The 22750-nt window shown below is 30.7% G+C and overlaps 1 protein-coding gene across 1 annotated transcript in view; it reads left to right on the top strand.

The window, feature by feature from the left end:
* Positions 1 to 22750, top strand: part of LOC143190185 (opioid-binding protein/cell adhesion molecule) — a 417428-nt gene that overhangs the window by 51135 nt on the left and 343543 nt on the right. Inside the window, exon 2 of the mRNA XM_076394333.1 lies at positions 6019 to 6126. Coding sequence (XP_076250448.1) covers positions 6019 to 6126 — 108 coding nt within the window. The remainder of the gene's footprint in view (positions 1 to 6018; positions 6127 to 22750) is intronic.

Below are 22750 nucleotides of genomic sequence, written 5' to 3'. Positions count from 1 at the left end.
TGGTACCTATTTTATATTTCTGTTAGTGATATTTTTTTACAATAACATCTTTATTAGATACGCTTAGTACAATCTTAATTTACAATTAATTTATTACTACTTTTCCTATGTACTTGGATTAATTAACAAGCAAGACAGGTGCGAGAAAATATATTAATATGTATTCCTCAGTTATAAAATTATAATAATTTATTAATTATTAACTTATAGCTATAGTTTACACTAAATGTATACACTTTATATAAGTTTGTACGGTTTTGTTCGCTTCAATCTCCTGACATCCTGTGCGCTGCCCAGCAGTTGTATTGCTTCCACTTTAGTATGATTTAGTAATCTTCTTTCGTGTTTCAAGGCGAAATCTTGGATAACTTCTCAAATCCATTTGATTTCCAGGTCATCGTGCAGTTCTTCATTGGTTACATAGGCATTGGTAATCAATCGAAGAACCTTGTTTTGACAGCGCTGTATGACTAATGGATTTGAATTTTTAGTGCAACCCCATATTTGCACTCCATAGGTACAAATTGGCTTTATAATTGTATTATAGATCAACCTCTTTAATTTTAGATCAAGTTGAGAGTATCTTCCGACTAACCCGTCTTATCAGTATAGTTGTTTAACGTCGGTTAATAACGGTTAACGTCGACTAACCAGTATAGTTGTTTTATTTTGGTTCTAATGTGTTTTGTTTTTTGTCTAACGTGATGCTTCCAATTTAATCTACCGTCAAGATAGATTCCAAGGTATTTAGCTGAATCTGCTTGAGAAATCGGGCATCCATTGAATGATATAATTAAGTTTTTATTATTTCGCTTCAATGCAAAATTAACGTGGACAGATTTGGAGCTATTAAGTTGAATTTTCCAATCTTTCGTCCATTTGTAGATTTTGTTGACTGCCACTTGCACTTTTTCTATTGCTCTAGGCAGAGATATATCTTTTGCCATAATAACTGTGTCGTCAGCAAAGGTTCCAAGATGTGTTTCTTTTGTTGTTGGAATGTCAGCAGTGTAGAGCAGATACAGGAGAGGTCCTAAGACGCTACCTTGTGGAACTCCAGCCGAGATATTTTTAAATGCCGAGAACGCCATTTCGTGCGATACTCTAAATTTTCTTCCGAATAAATATGACTCCAGCAATTGACAATAGTTACGCGGTAACAATTTGCTCATCCTACAGATTAATCCCAAATGCCAAACCCGATCAAAAGCTTGTGAGACATCCAGGAATATTGCAGGGCAGTATTTCTTTCCTTTAAACGCTCTTTCAATAGCCGCAGTTACTCTGTGCACTTGATCGATTGTTGAATAGTGATTTCGAAAACTAAACTGGAAATCTGCTATTGTTACCAAATGTTTAACACGTTTAAATATCAGTTTCTCAAATAGCTTTGATATTGCAGGTAGTAGCGAAATAGAATTTAAAATATATTTTCTAAAATATGACATATATCTGCTGCTATTTCGCGTTGATAATTTTCATTATTTTTCTTGTTGGATTTAAAATAACCGACTACTTCATATCGGAAACTGGGGTTTATCAACGTGATGATGAAGTTGGCGAATGTAAAATATCAATGTTGAAAGAGAGTTCAGTTCAGAGCATGTTGTTTTGATAATACAATGATAATTGTTTATAATAAAGAATGGCCAGACAATCAAATCTATCTATGAACTACTCACACATTTATAGGACTTACTGATATTGTTTTATTTTATTGCAATCTTTGGTTAAACATTAAAAATTGATACCACACAATATGATTGGAAAATTAAATGAAAGTCGTTTCACTACTGTAGTTATTTACTTACCAGTTATGAAATTAACAATTTTTGGTGATATATTGGTACTGGTCATTAAAAGTGAGGCCGCGATAATAACGTAAAATTATAACATAGCCTAGTTCAGAAAATCATCGATACAAAACATACAAACATGTTCTACGTTTAGTAGCATTTACTCAAAGCGCAGTACTGCTGATGTTTGTCCATATTAATTAGACAATTTGAATGAATAACTTTCGGAAGACGGCCAATAAATACAGAGCTGTCCTCTTGGATCGAGATTATAAACATTGTGTTACGAGAATGTTCACCATGTTTAGCACTTTCTCAATTATTATATTTTAGATCGATGTGAGATTCAGAGAATCAAATTTGAGTTTTGGTTCTTTAAACTTTGTCTTATCCACGGCAACAATCAGACAAAAGTGGTGTTTTTAAAAATAATTTATGTTAACATTTTAACATATAATTATACAGTCACAACAGTTTGTAGTATACAGTTGTGTTATTAGGTTTATGAGATAATAGAGCTCTAGGCACGTTTTTTATGTAGTGATATTTCCTGGAGGCCTAATACAACTAATTAACAATTGGTAATAACTAGACTTCTTATATTTAGTTCTTGTTTCCTTTGTTTCTGTGATTGCATGTTACGTTTCTTTGTCATGTCATATGCCAACAGTATATTTTTCGTGGTAAAATTCTACCGATTTCTTCTATATCTTTTGATTTGATCACCGCATTCCTCCTAATGCATTTGCATTAGGATCATAAACCTACATTTCAAATTACATATTATTTTTAAAATCGACGTCTGGAAGTTCCATTAGCCTCTTCGAGGATTATATGTTAACACCTTTTATAATTTATGTTTCCTAACAGTGTATGGATGATCTATTATACATTCTTGAAAGAATTTTTAAGAAAACTTTCCAGGCTTTTCAGTTTTCTCTAAAATTGTAATGCATTGCATTCAATTTTGTTTATATCGAAAAAAATATTCACTGGTTTTATACATTTCATAAATTTGAGAGCGAACAAAGCTAACATCAATGTGATTATCTTTAATTATCACCCGGTTCGTATGTGTACGCTTGGTGAATTGGTGAGTCCAACATTATATCATTGTTTATTTATTGAGAGATTTTAGCTATAGTGCCAATATTAAACAACAATTATCAAACATAATATATTATATTATACAATATATTATTATTTAATGTTTTAACATTATACTATATTATTGTCCGACCATTCTTTATCATAAACATATATTTAACTATAAACTATAAACTATTACACTATATTTAACTATAAACATTATATTATAATATATAATATATTATATATTATAATATATTATATATTATAATATATTATATATTATAATATGTTATGTATTATAATATATTATATTATATAATAATAAATTATTAAATAATTATTAATTATATAATTAATGACAAAAAGGGGCCTCCATTATTTCATTCCTGTTCGATATAACTGATTAGAGATGGCATTCTATTTTATTGGCTGATTCAGTTGTAATCAGACATCATTCTATATCTCTTTTTAACTATGACTATATGAGAAGAAAAAATCAGCTCGGGTATAAAACGAATTTTACATTTCTAGGAAGCGTAATTGGTAATATATTCGACGTAATCTATGAGCTGCATTGGCTGTTTTGTTGGCCAGGCTATGCCTGTAGCCCGTTTCGGTAGCTTATTCAATATTTTTTCTATAGCCCCAAAGGTTATATCCACGATAAAAATACGCTAGACTTGTCAAAACAACCTTTAAACTAGTGTGTTGAGTAAGACATCTATTTATATTAATATATCCTAACGAATTAAATTAGCATAAATTTGTTCATATTATTTTTATTGCAAATGTGAAGAAATATTTCAGAAAGTATTGTTGGGTTCATGAATCATTCTTATACATGAATGTTACGTTATGTTGGGACTACTACGCGCCTTTTATTTCTGCTCTACAAAATTCCTGGTATAACAAGCAAGAACAAATGGCCTTTTTCAAGCCTAATAGTCCAATAGTTATTTATCTGTTTTTAATGAATTTCCCATAGCTACAATCCATATTATTCTGGACGTTGCTTCTATGTAGGTGTTCTCGCACGATATAATATTGTTGAATTTGGGGAAAAAGGCAACATGAAGACACGTACATTTCAATTGTCTTAAACATTATGAGCCAGCGGAAAATAAAGGCTTCGCGAAATAGACAATAGTTATATCGTAAAAATCGAAAAGCTTTTTCCTCGCGGGAAACTTTTCTCGCTGGCCCTTCAATAAAACAGAAAATAAACTTTATGACCCATAACTTTACAGTACACTTCAAAAATACGTTTAAACGTTTGATTAGATGTTCTTAGTTTAATTAAATGGGATTTTTATATCCGGAATCGAATTAGAAAAGGCCGTAAAGTCGGGTGAAACATTCAAATTTAAATTCGATCAAGTAGGTCAAGGAATTTTTTCTTTCTTCTTTCGAACAAATGAACAAAATAGCAACGAGTTATTTAATATGTTGCCAGATTTGTTGTCGTTCGTTTTTAACTCCTGTTTGTTTGGTAAATGTTTGGGGCCTCTTGTTAAACTAGCTAATTCCTATGACTCCGCCATAGATGTGTGGTCATCCTAATGCTTATTAGCCATAGTTAACATGTAGTTGTATATAATTTATAATGCTCTGCTCTGTTTAGTTCAGTTTTATTTATCTAATATTGTTGGATTGATTAAGAGATGTCAGAATTAGTTCATCAATAATTTCCTTTGTTAATGTTGCTTATCTTACTTGTAATAATCTATTGGTGGTTAAATTTGACATTGATGTAAGGAATGTGTCGAGATATTTGGTGATATTTAATCGTCATAGAACCAAGCGAAACAAAACACTTAAATAAGCTACAAGCTACCAAACTATAAGATTTGGCATGTAAAGTGAACAACAATATGCGTCGCATTATTTATACGGAAGCAGTGTCGCCAATATGTAACAAGATATACTATATTGCATGGTGTTCATATTATTTTGTCTAACCCTTGTGACCTCATATTAAATCGTTAATATAAATTTAAGGCAATAATTTTTGTTTTGGTTTATTTTGGCTAGTATTGCTTATTTTTAATATAAATTTTATAGCTTTCAATATTTAAAATTGACAAGGAACATGAACGATTATACGAATAATGTGTAGAATGTGTAATATTTATTTTTGAAAATTTTATCTTATGCTTTTTATTGAATATTTTTAATGTAAAATTATACAACCAATGAACATAAGACACATAAGGAATAGATAATTATTAATGTTCGTGCAACTAAAATTAAATTTACTTGTTAATTAGAAGTCATTTGCAGAAAATAAGATCATAAGGCAATTTTATTATATAATATATAAGCATAATAATTTATGCTCAAAATATTAGATCCTATATTAATGGCTATAGTGTGGATCTGTCAGAACCCTTCAATTTATGAATAAGAACTTGATTTTAACCGTGGTAGTTATTTGTGTAAGCAATAGCGCAAAAGCGTTAATGAAAAAGCTTTTCTAGATAATGTTTTGAAGATTAATTATATCAATTTGATTTGTTTGTACTCAAGAAACTTACTCCTATATGTAGAATCTAAAACTGTATTTACTAAACGCATTTTACTCAAATGACGGTCCTTATATGGAGACAATTGTAGGTTTGAGTCACACTTTGAGCATGTGTTTTATAAATTTATACTTGTAACTGCAATAGTTACAACAGCCAAGAACAACGACCTTTGTTACGCCAGTAATCAAGCTGGATAGGAACATATTTCCTCGAGGATGGTTTACAAATTGGTCCTTGCTTTGATAAGAGGTTTGAAACCCACAATAGGCACTAGGGTCAACTTAAGAATCATATTTGTCAAAAAGGAGACATGTTACATAATATTATGTTACATATATGTTAGGGATGTCGCACCACTTTGTACTATCTGTTGATAGTATAGATATATATTTAAATATTTAAGTTAGTTTTAATACTAACTGAAACTTAACCTTTTATATAGATTTAAAATTAGATAAATTATCATATTTAAAGTGTTCTATAATTAATATTGACCAACTCTTTATATACCTCTTAAAAAGAGCTAATATAAATTTAAGAAAATAATCTAAACGACATTGATTTACACCTAAATTATGAATATTAACATATAACTTTGGTTTCAGGAACAGTATATTCTAATCAGCCAACCCCTCGGTTCGTTTCTCGAGGTAACACATTTAAAGTGGTGACCGGAGACACTGTAGTGTTGCCCTGCGAAATCCATAATCTCGGTAAGTAAAACAGTAAACATACTAAATTTTATAGTTGAAAAGTTTGCGCTAAAATGCTTTATTATAAAGTTTTTACTGAAACGGTCCGCCGTAAGGACTTGGCTATCAAAGGAGTTATAAAACGTTTTTCTCTAGAACAGCACTTAAAATTAGCAGCGTTCGAGTTTTAGGTATTAAAATTTTTGATCGCCTCTAGCCATGAGCCAACTATAATCGTGAAATTTTATGAAATAGTTCTAAATAAGTTTATCGTGTCTTAGTTAGATGGCGAAAATAATAACTTTTTACAGAGATAAATTTGATTTTTTGGGTGCTTGCATGCGTTCTGATAATATTTTCACTTAAAAAAGACATTTATTGAGAATAATTGGCAAAATACATTAACTAAATTCGAAAGGACAGTTCTGGTTTGGCAGGGAGGCCGTCAATCTATTTTCACATTGAATAAGTAATAATCAGATCTCTGGTGAGTCCGCTGGGTGTGGTACAACTTCGTATTTGAGTTGCGACAATATAACCTTATGGAAAAGCGTAACCTGACGTCGGTAGATATCTGGCGGTACTGTGGTACGTTACGGCTGATTCCTTCATATCGTCTTCAAACTCTTGTTTTTTTTTTGCTTGGCAAGCCATGAAATCACTATGTCGAAACAGTTTGAAATGATATTTTCAGTCAATTTGTCAGTTATCTTGCCTTTGAAACTTTTTGATGTCATATGAAGGCCTGGAAGCAGTTCAATTCAGATGCAGATTCATGTTAATGCAGATTTATCAACTGCTAAATTGTCTGAAAGTTATTTGAAAGTTTGGGCTGGGTTTTGGTCCTGCAATGCACGGTCTTCGTGCTTTTCTCCCCATGCCATTTTGTGTTAATGACATCAAATTCGCAACATTTAATTTATAGACATACCATGGTGATGGTTACCATAAGTTTCTCAGATCAGCCATCAGATTTCTACAAATCAATCAACAAAAATAATGAAGGTCGACAATGCAACTTTGAATGTTAAATTGTTAGTGTTTTTACTCAATGAATAACTCAATAATACTAAATGAAAATTGTCAGTTTTGTAGAAAAAATTCAAAATCATTAAAATTAACAGTTTGTTAATTGTTTAGCAGTTATTTGCATTGATACGTTTCAAACTGGCCAATAAATATCCCTGATCAAAATGCATGTAAGCACCTAATAAGACGGGTAAGCAGGTACATTTAGCGGGTAACGGGTCATTTTATTGATATTATCGGTTTTGTTTGTCCAGTTTCTCTAATTTCCAATTTCTTCAAATCATGTTATCTATTTTGTGTATCTGAGCTCTTCAAGTGTTACAATTAAAGTTGTATTGAATAGAACTTGTATTCGTGGTAATGTTGTGGAGCGTTCAAGTAACGGTCTCCATAGGATTGTCTGCCTATAACTGAATCTTCAAGGTCAATATTTTAACCTTTTGTATCCGTGTTGGTCGTTAGGATATATCTCAATTTTAAATCCACGTGATTGAAAGGAACATTGCTGTTTCGACGTTTCGGTAAGATCATATCTGTCAACTTCAAAAACCTTAGCTTTTTAGAAAACTATCCTAAGAATAAAAATGGATCGAAACCCGAAGCATTTATTATTTAATTACACATATATAGTGAAACTACGTTTTTTTTTGTATTTGGATTTAATTTTATATTTTTATTAATTTTAATTACTAGAATATCTAAGCGAAAGCTCCGTTGTCTACCTATTATATATTGTACCTAAAATATTCAATTTATAATTTGTTGGATGAAGACAGCTGGAGCTGTTAATTACTTTGTCATTTTACAGATTAACATAAGAAATTTCTCGTTAAATCTCTTGAATGTTTTTACACCACAAATATTTAAGACATTTAAGCTTACAGAGAATTTATTTCATCAGATATTTTTTCTTTATATCAGTTTTAATATATTTTTTATAAAGAGATATTTATTTACTTATTTACTTAGACATTCTAGACTTAGGAATTTTAAGCTCTTTTATGACGATTAGAGTTACTGTACCATTTTATTCCTTAGTTTTTTATTTGAGTTTTTCGTCGTAGGTTTTATTGGCGATTCAACATATTTTTTCATTCCGTTTTAGGTATCTCTAAGACGTGGTTTTGAATATATCGATGGTTACTTTTGCTTATAAAAATGATTGTCTGTTCCTGTTTTACGAAGAAGTGCCGTTGTGTTTATATTTATTTAATTCAATTCTTAAACTTAAAAGGCACGCTTATCTCTATAGTCCTTGTTGTTTTTTTTGCCGTTTTCAAACCATTGTAAATAATATAAAATGGCTTAAATATTCTTTTATATTTTTATTTTTTAATTACAGAAATCTTGTAAGTTAATACCAATTTAGCTATTTGTTTTTAGCCTAATTTGCGATGGTTTAAATTATGGTTATTTATTTTACGATAGATACTTTGGGCTTGCCATCTATGTCACTGTTTTTAATGTGCACAAAATTTTACTAATAACTTCACTGAACTACATCAAATGGTTTTACTCTCTTTAATATTTTGACTTAGTGGTCATTATCTAGGAGTTGTACAACCTCAACATTGATATGCTTATGGAGCCTCATTTATATAATTTTATAGATAACGTCGTGGTAATTTCTAGCTTCAGGTCCTTATGCAGATTGTCATTACGAATGTACCATGGATCATCAACTTTGGATAATGGAGAATATTTGTGTAATATTTCTGGTTTTTGACTTGTCTAGCACAACTTCAGAGTTGAACGCCATAAGCCCACATTGGTTTTAAGTCATGTTGGTAAGGTAAAAGATTATTTTATATTGACAGCGCTGAATATCTATCCAATAACCAGTATATTTTTTGTAATTGAGTTGCTTGACATTTTTTCTTAACGCGTATCTTCCATCTGAGTGTAACATCAGGGGCCATGTCTAGATAGTTGACTGTATTTCCATACGGCTGTTTGTGGTTTCCAATAGCTGTTTGTATGTATGTAAAAGGGTTTAATATCAAACCATATAATCTTTATCCATATAATTCTTCATGTACTTCATCCCATGTTCGCTTAGGTCTCATAGGTATTTTTCTCCTCTTTTACGCTTTGCGTAGTGTCTTCACCAACTGAGTTGTTTCCCTTCTATATATTGTTCTATTAATCAGTTCAATATTCAGGTTTTTTTCTTATTTTCTTATTTGTTTACTTCTGATCCTGTCCATCTTTATTATACCATTGACTCCGCTAACTGACTCCTGCTTTCGATTTTCCATATCGATACAGTTAAATGCATTTACTTGTTCTATTTTACTGCCGGTTTTTAAAGCAATCAGAACATATAATATAAAATACGGGGATTAATCAACATATCGTTTTAAAGTTCTTCTTTTACCAAAGCCTAAAAATATAATTTTTAAAGCAATTTAGGGCAAATGATGTGGCTCGGTGAATGGAGGTAAAACGAAATGAAACAGTGGTGTTTCGGGGTTGCCGCCAGCTATTCCTTATCGGGTTCGAGTTGGCGCTGCTGGCACCCCGTCCATGTTCAACATCTGGGATTATATTTCTGGGTATTTTGTAGACCATTATTCCACGATGTAAAATTCGACATGTCTCAAGGTTGCTACAATACTCCCCTGCCAGAATATTATATACAATTACTCCAAGTAACAAAAATACAAAAATGTATGGAAAAAATATCAAATACAAAAAAAATTATATACCAAACAAAATGTGCTGTGTGAAAAGGGCTTTGAAAAAATATCATTATTCGAAACGGTTGTGGTTGGTACGGTTGCGATCTGGTACGGCTGTTGATATCTTCCGGTCCTACAGATACCGTTGCTTCATCGTCGCTTTGGCACTTGAATGTGGTCCATCGACGACGTTGAGAACAAGCTATTTTTCGGACAGGGCTCCCGTAATCGACGCTGTGGGAAGATCGATTGTTCGACGACGTGGTAGCTTATTTTCTTCGTCGACGAGACGTTAGAAATTCTGGTACTTCGGCGAAGACATGACGAGTCTACGGTGACTGCAATCGGTGCCTAGTTTCTGGAGCTGCTCTGTGACTAATCCGTAGTCACATACGTTACGGTAATTCAGAAAAAACATATAACGACGGTATCCGACCGAAGCTGCCCAAAGCCTTTCAAATCAAAATGCCTGCCATTATGACGGAGACGGCGAGCTAAGGAAGACATTATGATTTAAACATAGCGCCAAAAGAAATGCTTAGCCGTGACGCTGATGATTAAGTAGTGATATAAATATATCTATGAGTTCAAAAGATTGTGAAAGAAAATTTTGACAAAAAATTTAAAAAAACATTAATTGGAAATAATGAATAGAATAGGAATAAAATGAAAAGGAATATTGAAGGTAAAATTGAAAGAGAATCGAATTAAAAATATTTAGAATTTTTAAACAAAAAATATAACGGCCACGTAAAATACACCATGTTGCACGTATCCTCCATTCACGAGTCCAAATCCAATTTTGCGAAAAATCACGTCGGGGTCACCACTTTAGGGTAAATGATGTGGCTCGGTGAATGGAGGTAAAACGAAATGAAACAGTGGTGTTTACATTATGTGACCGTTATTTATTGGCAATATAAAAAAATGTGAAAAATACAAATAATAAAACGAATGGCAGCGGTGTTACCTGGTGACGAGACTTGGGCAGTCGATGGTGGCACGTCTAAATCAAACGAGGGTTGAGCAATGAATGAATCGAAATACCCTTCAATAACATCCCAAATAAACGTCTCGGGGTTGCCGCCAGCTATTCGTTATCGGGTTCTAGTTGGCGCTGCTGGCACCCCGCCCGTGTTCAACATCTGGGATTATATTTCTGGGTATTTTGTAGACTGTTATTCCACGATGTAAAATTCGACATGCCTCAAGGTCGCTACAGCAATAAATGAAATGACATATCCTTTGAAGATTATTGATAGCTTAAAAATCTTATGAGTTTGTTAATAATGATAATGTGTCAAACTGAATATTCATTGAGTTTTACTAGCAATATTTTAAAACATTTATTGTTATAGCTTCGAATCTCTTTATTTAAATGTCCTACTTGATATTCCATAAATTACGTTATCTCTTGTAAAATATAAAAAGATGAATTCACAGTCTTGCTATATTGAATAATAATTATATTAGCCCTGGTAAACGCAAAATTGACGTGACAATTTTTCGGGGTTGTCCCGTATTCAAATAGCACTTGTATCCTATTACTTTGAGGGTTTCGTTTCCTTTTAAAGTGCGGCCGTACGTAACAAAATTTTGCGTTCCTAATTGTATATGTATTCAGCTGTCAAAGGGATGATCATTTTAAATCCCTCACGAATAATATCAGAAGATAAATATAACCCTTCTGACTCGTACGCACAAAACGTGAACAGCTGCGCTACCATAAGAGCATAACGTTCGGGACAGGTTTTAGGGGCGCCTTAACTTAATTATGTACGCCACGCGAATTTATTCACGGGTTATATACTCCAAAGCACGACTTTAACTAAATGGAAAAATATTTTGGTTTATTTAGGATTGCCTTTCTGGACTATTAACAAATTTGTAAATGGTAGAACTTCAAGAAAAAGTATCAAAACTTAAATCTTTAATTTGAATGTGGTTTAAAATCTAATTAGATGTAGAGACTTACTCACTCAGGGAATACTGAATTATTGTATTTCTCGAAATACTGGACTCTGTAGAAACTGTAATGCAATATCAGTTAGATATGCTTGTCTTAAATTGTATAATTTTCTAATAGCAAACTGAAAACTGAAAAGGTAAATATTACCGATGTATCTGAAAAATAGACGGTGTTCACGTGCATAGTGAAATGATGCTGTTGACGATAATGATATTACAGCAAATAATTATGATGCAACATGAAAATATATTACTCCAAAAATATCTCCGGGTTTGGCGCATGTGTACGTACAGCTTTATTTACTTGCATTTTTTTTATCGTGATTATTAGATTTAATATCGAATATATATATATATATATATATATATATATATATATATATATATATATATATATATATATATATATATATATATATATAAGCAGGTAAATAAGTTCAGGAGGTAAATAAAATGGTAAAATTTCGGAAATAACACATTATAATTAAAATATATTTTTCATAAAATGAAATAATAAAAATATAATTAATATATGTGTGGCCATTCTACATTTATAAAAACATCATATTATTACACATCATCATAATTTTTATAAACAAATATACACAAATTTGATAAATAATTGATTTAACGTTGAAACTATATATAACGAGGGAAATAAACATTGATTTTTTTTTAACTAAGACATTTTATTTAAAAAATTATTGAATTAAATGAAATGTTTATAAAACCATCATATTCAAATTAATTTACATATGTGAACAATTAACAAGAACTCATAAAAATCATATAATCAAAAGAATCATATAAATAGACGTTAATTTTGGAAAAAACCAAAACTGCTTAGATCCAACCCAGCTAAAATAGTTAAAACCAAACGAAAAGCCACCACTGTATATGAAAGCAGTGAAATTCTCCTAAAACTCTCCAAATATGATCAACTATCTATCGCTGTTACTCTTGATCCACAAACCCCATTAATGAATTGACTACCTCGAGCTTTCCATTAACATATTGTACATTTACTAGCCTAAAATGAATGGATTATTATACTTTTAAGCTGAAAGAAACCTTAGTCAATACATCATTATTTTTACAAAGCAATAATTTATTTACCTATACTCTTACTGTAATAATGCATGCTATTTTTCTTGTCATTAGATCATTAGGGTGTCGTTGATAGTTTTATATTTTGTTTATTTGATCCAGGCCTACTTTTGTTGTAAATTTAATTATTTCATAGTATCACTGTACACTGTTCTTACATCTTAGCAAAATGCTATCTAATTTCCTCTTCTCTGATTTTCTGTATTTCACAGTCTTCGACTTAAAATAAAATTTAAATCATTACTAAAATATATTATGTTTAAAATAAATCTCTAATTATTACTAGCTGCTACAATTTTTGTTACTATTCTTCATGGACAATTTTCATTCATTACTTGACTACTTTCAACACAGCAAGAATCATTTTCTTCTCTGTTCTTGTTATCATTAAATTTTGGCATATGTTGATATCGATTCGAGGTCGTTAAAAATGATGTGTTATAAATTTGGCAGCTAACATTCCCATTATAAATAAAATTGATTCTGTTTGGATTTTATAACTTAAAAATTTAACCTTATATTCTGCACTTACCCTCGTACTTCCATATTTGAAAACCAATGCATGTTAAATCACCAAGAATAACACAACAATTTAATTATTAGTACTATAGAATGTCAATGTAGCACAAAATCTAAATATTTTAGATTTTTTGGTTGTTTTGACTTGATCGACTGTACCGATCGACTCGAAAAGAATGTACCGCCATTAGAAAAGGAAGACAATATAGTTTATCCTTTTCTACGGTTTATTCAATGCAGAAGAGTGCGCATGCGCTAAATCCGCAGATACTTTTGGAGTAATTTATCCTTGGAAAATGGAATGAGGTGAGATGGTAAGTGAGTAGTTGAGTCTTCTTTGTAATTTTAATTGAATTATTTTGAAGCAAGAAAGACATATATTGATTGTTTTGATTTCCGGGTATTTGGAAATACTTCCGATGCTTAATTTTGCATTAAAGCTTTAAACTTTTAATTAGTAAAATTAACTAAATATTAATTCATAATTTTAATTGATTAAAATTTTATTTAAAAAACAAGAAACTAGTATAATTACAGACATACTGGGCTTATTAAAACCTAACTATATTACGGACTTGACGTAATCGGACTTATAATAGCTCCGTTTTTTTTTTCAAGACTTTCAAGCTTATTTTAGGATATCATAATCAAAACAAAATAACCAGGGCATAATGGACATTGTCAGGCGAGCAGTTTTATATTGCAAAACTATTTTTTTCATCTATGTTGGTTTAGTGTAAGGAAGTATAGACCAGTGTTGAATATTGTGACCAGTTGACGAATTACATAGATGATTTTTGATGACTCATTGACACTCGGGCGCCTAAAAGAAGCCGAGGATATATCTAGACTATATCTATTATGACTAGTTTATGACTGCGAACCATACGGTATCATATAGTTACTATAGTTACTATTGTAGTACCTTTGGTTTGTGACGTATACCCAACGTTTAATACCAAATAGAGGTTAGTATAATATCTTGTTGATTGTCGGTATTTTATTTGACAAAAAATAGATGTATCTTTAATGTTCCATTCAAATTTCTATTTTCTTATATTCCAACTCTTCTAATTGAATACGGCATTGTTTGTAGAAATGAGTTTAACAGCATCTTTTAGATTACCGATAAACACTTATCAAGACATACTATACGTTAATAAAAAAATAAACATTAAAAAAATATAAAGTAAATGTTTTAACATAATGTAAAGCAATAACATGAACAACTATAAAGCAAATAAATAAAAAACCATTATAAAAGGATATATAACATATAGGATCGACAACAATTAATATTTTACAACTTTTTGTAAATTAACTTGCCACTTCGATTTTATTTTGATATTTAACTTACATTAGTACAGTTAATAATAAATTTAGAAAGAATATTAGATATTTATTGAATTAAAGTCAATATACAATAGCTATGAAATTTGGTAGAATATTAATAAAAAATAATTAAGAGAAACACTTTTTGATGATAATTTTAAGATACAGATGCAAATGTATTTGACAATGATCCCAAACTTTTAATTTTACATAGTTGTTAGTACCTGAAACAGCACATATAGGTTTAAATGATATAAATTTGATGATGTGTGTTTTTCTTAAATTATTAGTAGCTGTGAGTGTCTGATATTGAACAAAAATACTTTGTAATGTTTCGGTAGATAATTTATACATATTGTAAGTTTTCAGTTTATTTTAATAGCTTTAATAGCTCTGATAATAGTATTTTATTAAATATATGTTTAGACATACTTAAACATATTAAATTATTCTATGAATTTTTAAAGTAGATGTCTTAGATTCTTTTTTCTTTTAGTTTAATTAACTTTAGTGAAAACATTTGTGTTCATACATTGTATAATGTTAAGTATTGTTTGTGTAGGAATGTTCGTCGGGTCGGTCAGTCGGTCGAAATGTGTGGCTGCCGCTGCGATTATTTGTCAGAACACTCACTACTATTTCTGGAAGGAATTTGCACGAGAACTGAAAACACTGGTTGAAAAAATACTTTTTATTTTTATATTAAATTATACATGTGGTCGACGGGAATATTGAAAGGATATTAGGTTAGGTAGAGGAAGTACGGTAGCGCTGTGGAAGTGGTACTATTACAAGGGGACGGAGAAAAGAAAAGAGAGCGGGACGTCGTCGTGATGGTCTCTTATAGCCTGGAACTGCATGGTACCAATCCACCGGCCTTGTCAACCTTTATATATATTATTAACTTAATAAAATGATATTGTTTAATCAACTGTATATTAGTTAGCCTGGTGAGGTAGCTCATTGAACTATTTGATGTACAAGAAAGCGGAGATTTGATACTAGCGTTTTGTAACCTAACTGTGATGGGATTTAATGATCACTTGTTGAAGGCTAGTATTTAATTGCTATTTTTCTTTGTATTTTGAGAATATATGATTCAGTAATGTTAGGGGTCTTTCCTTCTATATGGTTGGTATTAAAATCTTGTAGGAATATATGCCAACTTTGTGAACATTTGTAAAATTAATCCATCACATTATTTTAAATATTATTTTCCATATTATTTGGTGACTGAATACTATTATCATATAAAAGGACTCATATAAACAATAAATAAAGCAAATGAGGCTTAACCTACAATTTTCTTAAAAGCGTTATTTATCTAATTAAGTAAATCCTTATATCGAAATGGTCTTCACAGAAGTAAATTACTGCTAGTTGCCGAAGCTATAACTGATTCACCCCTTAAAATATTTGGTCGGGTTCCTCTAATTTTCTTCCTAATAATAATAATAATTTCCTTCTAATAGATTTGGAACGTTTTAGCGTGCCTTTAAAATTACTTTATTTCAAACTCCAATTTTTTTTTAAATAATTTTTTTAGAAATAACTTTTATTCCGCATAAACTAAATATGCAAAATTAAATTAAAGTAGTCTTTCAAGATTAGTTATCATGTCTATTTTAACCAACATTTTATTAAACTTTTTAATTTTATACCTTATTAATAGATATTGTTATATTTTATATAAAATAATATTAATAATAATATAAGCTTGAGAATTGGCCAATTATTTAATGTACGATTTTTAAGAAGATTTTATCATAATGTATTAATAAAATTAATAATTTAGAGCAGAATTCAGACGCATATAAATTTTAATTCATATAAAAGTTAGTTACCAGACGGTCCTTATATATTATTTAATGTATCGATTCAAAAAAGGTCTGATATAGTAACATATTTTCTATCAATTCAATTTTCGAATCAATCGAATCCTCCATATAAATCCATAACGGTATAATCCCCTTTTTGACGTAGAAAAAAAGGAAAGAAATTGGAGCTCTAACACATATATCATTTGGCAGTAACAAGTGCTCGTCCCTAAAAAGCGCCAGGGGTGCAATTCAATCTTTTACACACCCCATAGACGAATTATCCCTCGAGTCATAAAAGGGCCAGCGGATGATGCTGCGAACCTCTTCCCATTTCCATATAACTATGGTCAAATTTGACCGCTGCCCCATAAATTTCTAACCATTAAAGAGGCCGGGGCCCAGTACAAATGGCAAGAAACGGATATAAATTTGCAGTTTAATTGATCGTTTCATTTGAATATTATACCGAAGTAATTCTAATTCAAATTTTGTCTGCTACAAGCCGTTTCCAGATAGAAGCTTTATGGGTTGGATATATATAAAATCTATTAGATTGTTCGAATAAGATGCTCAATAGTTACATCAAGTTAAATTAAACTTTGTTAAATTTGCATTATTTAAAATTAGATTTTTATATCAAAGTTGAACACTAAATAACAATTTTCATGTATTAACCTATGGATTTTAGTATCATTTACGTAACTCTTTAAATGATTTGAATTATCTATTTTGGTTATGCTATTTTGGTCTTTATGTACATTTTGGTACTGTGTCATAAATTATTTTAAAGAATACCTTTTTAATTTGAAGGAAGGAACAAACCAGATTTTTCAGAACAAAGTCTTTCCTTATGCCCCCTTGCAATTCTCTTGATTTCTTGACTGATTGTGGGTAAATGATCGTCTCGATGTAGGTAATCAGTCCTATAGTATTTGGGTGCCAAATACCTCTCAAGACTTTGTTCTGAAAAAAATGTATTTTATTAATGTTACTCTTTGCAGAACATCCCCATAATTGAACTTCGTATGTCCATATAGGTTTCAATATTTGCTTATATAATAGCAATTTATTATGTACTGATAATTGTGATTTTCTTCCAATTAGCCAGTACATTTTCCTATATTTCAATTCCAGTTCTTTTCTTTTCTTCTATATATGTTCCTTCCAGCGAAGTTTTGCATCGAAATTCATTCCGAGATATTTAGCGTTATTGCTATATGGAATGATAGTGTTATTTAATGTTATTGGTGCTTGTACGGTCTGTTTGTAGGTGAACTGCACATGTACGGATTTACTTTCATTAATATATTATATTATAAGAAGATAATTTAAGATTTCTCGTGGCTCAAATACCTCAATAAAGTTTCTTGTATAATGAGACAATTATCTTCTGTATTACAGTAGAAATAATATAATCATAAATAAAATAATCCTGAGTTTGAATCCTTGGTTATATACGTAAATCTCTGGTAGTTGCATTGGTAACTTCAGGTTGTTATGGTAGATAAAAATTATAAATCCTGAATATTATAATTATTAAAAATGTATTTGCATTTAATTGTGTTTCATTTAATGAAGTACCGACGCAATTAGTTGTTGAATAACTCAATATACGAGTTAATCATTGTCACTGATTAACGATCGTACATATATTTCTATAAATAGAATTTATAAATAAAGCTCGGTCAGTTTTAGCGTTATGGAAATTTAAATATTATCGGGGAATTCTGAAAATAAAAACGTTTTCCAGAGTGCAGTAAAATCACGAATATTATTGTCGATTTTTAAGCGTTTTCTGTTTGGATAAAATCTAAAAAAACTACATATCCCATACATAGAATAATTTAAAAGCAAAGCTAATTTTTTAAATGTCCATTAAACATTTTTGATTTTATTAAATAACAAATAAAAAAGGATAAGCGAAGATAATTTATATATATCAATTTTTAGTAACCTAAGCTATGCTATATTTACATATTTTAGTATATAATAATAGAAATATTTTCGATCGTCTCCTAGAATTTCTTCCTGTTTTTCTGGTAGCTTGGAAGAGAACTGCATTTTGAAACCATGAGCTGGGCAATCCATTCTGTATTGATATGAATAACTAGTAATTCGAAGGAGCTATTCTTGGTGATTACGCTGGCTGTTGCCAAGCTTCCCATTCGTACTGAAACGGTGTATCCTTGACAATCTTTGCAATGTTTGTTGATACTGCAATCAGAAGTTTCTGCAACTGTTTCTTTCAGTTTCAGCAATTCATAATATACTATACTTTATTGATCCCACAATGTACACAGTAAGACTTTATGGTTATGAATATTCCGCTTTGGTGTCGATGTGGATGGCTCTGCTGGACTATCCCATGAGTTTTTGGGCTTGTTTTTTTTTTGGAACTTTACATTGTCTGTCACAGTACATCGCGGAAAACCGCAATGTTAAAATGATTCGAAATAGAATTTTTAGTCAGTTGTTGTAGAAATTTTCCATCCTCTTGGAGCATTTCCATCGCATGTAAACTTTTTAATTCATCAACTGTTAAGCTCCCTGAAAGTTTCTTGAGAGTTTTTCTTGGGTTTTGTTATTTATTATTTTCAATATTTTTAACTTTTAGACTATTCTTTATAACTGACATCAAAATTACCACATTTAAATCATTGAAAACCATACCAACAATTTACATATAATGGACCAGTACCTCCATACATTTCTAAACATGTTTCATGGATTTTAGCAGGAATGGTAATTAAATATCACTTAATGGTAAATTGTTATTTTTTGTAGGGATATGCCAAAATCATCGAAAATAGTAGTTAGCTTAGGTTTTTTTTTAATATCCGCCTAAATATATACCTTACATTTTCATCAATAGATATCGCTGATCAAAATACATTTATATATTGTTATAAATAAAAATACACTTCCTATATAAAGCAATCTTTTATTTTATCCAAACTAAACTTTATATTTACATAGAATAATTTACCGCCAATACTAATGGTGACAATTAATAATAATATTTAGGTTATTTCACTACGATTCCTTCTAACTTTATATTTATATGGCCTATCATCCATACAGCTGGTAAATTATTATTTATTGTAGGGATATGCCATGTATTTGTATGGTTGCATGAACGATAACAGATCTTTGTAAATTACATAGGTGATATTTTGCACCATATACTTTATGTACTATTCACACATTAATAGAGGTTTGACCATCGGGATGCTAGATCAGCAATATACTCTGATTGCACCACAACAATAAAAGATAATATATTATACAAGAATATGGGACCTTATCATACGATGGAAAACAAAAGTATTTTTGTATAAATTTTTTAAGAGGATCTTCGTCATTCTGTTTGTATAGGAAGATTGTGTTTAGCATTTGGTTCTAGTTTCTATTATTAAAACTAGAGTATTGTTTAAAATTTTAAAAAAGCCGTATTAAATTAAAATCCATTGGAGATTTAACATATGTTGAATAAAATGACGATAAATAATATTAATCATAATGGATGATCCAATATTAATTATAGTGCAGACCCAGCACTTTTGAGGACCTTGTTTGCACTAACTATTATATGTCTCAATACCGCACGCCCAAAAAGTTGCTGCAATTTGTCTTCCTTATTTTAGAGGAATCCTTATTAATAATTTTAAAAAAAATTATTACATCAATTAGTTAATTAGTTAGTGCTTTGTTGCTTCTCAGTAAAATGTAGTACGCAAGTTTGGTTGGCGCAGTGGCAAAGGACGGTCCTCCTACGATTGCGATAGACACGGGTTCGAATCCTGACGGGGCATGGTGGCAAAATTTATGTTTGTGATTGTTTAATATTTGTGATTTTCCTAGGGAAGAGTGCAATCTGACAAGAAAAATTATCCTAGTCACTCCAGTAACCAGGCTGGGTAAGACCGGATGTCTTCTGGTACGATTTCTTAGTTGGTCATTCACCAGTCGGTGGGCTTAATACCTAGGACCGTGTTTCCGAGGCCACGTTAAACAGTAGGTCCAATTCAGATAAACCTTCGTTGGTAAAAAGGAGACTTTGAAATATAAAATAGTAGTACCACTCGTTAACAAAGTAAATCAAGAAGAAATTTCCTACTTTAATGAATGTGTGTATGGTTATAGAGTATGACGTAAAATATATCATAGTTGAAGAGAAAATGTGAGCAAGTTAATATTAAATTTAGAAACTACTGAATATATGTACTTTAAAAGTAAGAAAACATTTTTAGATATAAGGATTACGGGGGATTTTGTAACAGGTGAAACTTGATATGAGTTTTCTGCCATCAGATTCTTGTTCGGTTCTCTATATCATTAACTAAATAATAAAAAATATATATATAAACAAGAAGTATATATTACACATTATTATATTACATTAAGATATTACGTATCAGAATCTAATAAAGCTGTTAATTCGATAAATAATCGAATTATTGATTATGAAATATGATAGGACTTAATATAGATGATTCAATCATATGTATCTCATCTTAGATACATTTAAATTAAGTTTCAATCTGTATTGTAATTTCGGATCATATAAATGTTTATACTTTTTAATTGATTTATATTACATGATACACTAAATAATATTTATAATAAAATATTAAGTCTATACTTTAACTTAAATTTTATTTTTATTTATAGTTTTATTTTGAAAATTAGGTATAATGTAGTTTATATAAAGTATTGTTTATCGATATCCGCTACTTTTCCCATCTTTCAGGCATCACAGCTTCCATCACTAAAGAATGATGTATCTTTTGGAGCTATCCATGATAATGATAATGATAATATAATTTTTGTTATATTCATAAGAAGTGAATTCATACTCCCACAGGTCATATTTTGGACCAAGTAGTAATGAAAACGTTTAAGGTCTGGAGAATATGGAAGGGTGGACTAGTATTTCCTATGTTAATGTTTCCAAGTTTTTAAAATGTTTCAGAATGTCATCATGAAACATCGTTATGTCTTTGCTCGTATTCGGTCTGTTTTTCGTATTGATCGACTCAAACGTATTAATTTTAGTCCATAGCGATCCGCATTGATAATTTCATCAGTAATGTCCTACTCTTCAAAATTTTTGGCTGTGTCTTCGGAACTCAACAGATTCAGACTGTTTAAACGCGCTGAAAAAAATTCGTTCACGCCTCGATGCAATGACACATAGTAAAAAGTGAACCTTGTCAGTGAGGCGTAAACATTAAACTGGTTAAAAATGTGGCTATTGCGATTTAGTACATAGTAACCCCTGACATCCTGACAGTGATCTGACATTACAGTTATTGTACAATTATTTTTGGGAAAATATTGATGAGTCTTGGATATAAATCAACAAATAATATATAAAGAAAATTTTCTCTCAATAAGAAGGGAATCATAACATTACTATCATTCAAAACCGGAAACAATTACCAATAATAAAATATTGACACTGAAATCACGATTAATGTCAAAATAAAAGTATGAGGTATAAACTGTAATTCATTTACTAAATCAAAAGCAAATACGCCTTGAAAATGCCTATATTAAAAGGTAATTTTGTCATTCGTTTTATTTTTACCAACTAGCATAGTAACACGAAAAAGACCGTAGTTGATCATTATGGTGTTAAATGAGGTAACACTAACATGTCAATTGAAAACTCCCCGGCCTATGTAAAACACATTTTTTTGGCTAAATTAATTTATTTTATTCAACATAATTCCTTTCAAGGGTGATACACCGATTATAGCGACCCTCCAACTTTTCGATGCCATTTTTGTAGTACGATTTGTCCCTTGCTTCAAAACAGGCGACAGTATCGGCGATCACCTCTTCATTCGATGAACATTTCTTCCCAGCGAACATTTTTTTGAGATCTGAGAACAGGAGGTAGTCGCTGGGAGACAGATCTGGAAAATACGGTGGTTGAGGAATCAATTCCAAGCCCAATTCATGGATTTTTACCATCGCTTTCACTGACTTGTGACACGGTGCATTGTCTTGGTGAAGCAGCACTTTCTCTTCCTTCAAATGCGGCTGTTATTCGGCGATTTCGTTCTTCCAATGGTCCAATAACTCTATGTAATAGTCGCTGTTGATGGCCTTTCCTTTTTCAACTGTCGTTTTCCCACGCTTTGGAGCGGGTTCATCGTGTGCAGTCTATTCGATGACTGTCGA

The sequence above is a fragment of the Rhynchophorus ferrugineus genome, unplaced genomic scaffold (assembly GCF_030347505.1).
Source record: "Rhynchophorus ferrugineus isolate W39M unplaced genomic scaffold, kcgeb_rfMv2 rfM2, whole genome shotgun sequence".
In the NCBI taxonomy this organism is placed as follows: domain Eukaryota; kingdom Metazoa; phylum Arthropoda; class Insecta; order Coleoptera; family Curculionidae; genus Rhynchophorus; species Rhynchophorus ferrugineus.
The sequence above is the reverse complement of the archived record's forward strand: the minus strand, read 5'-3'. Positions and strand labels throughout refer to the sequence as shown.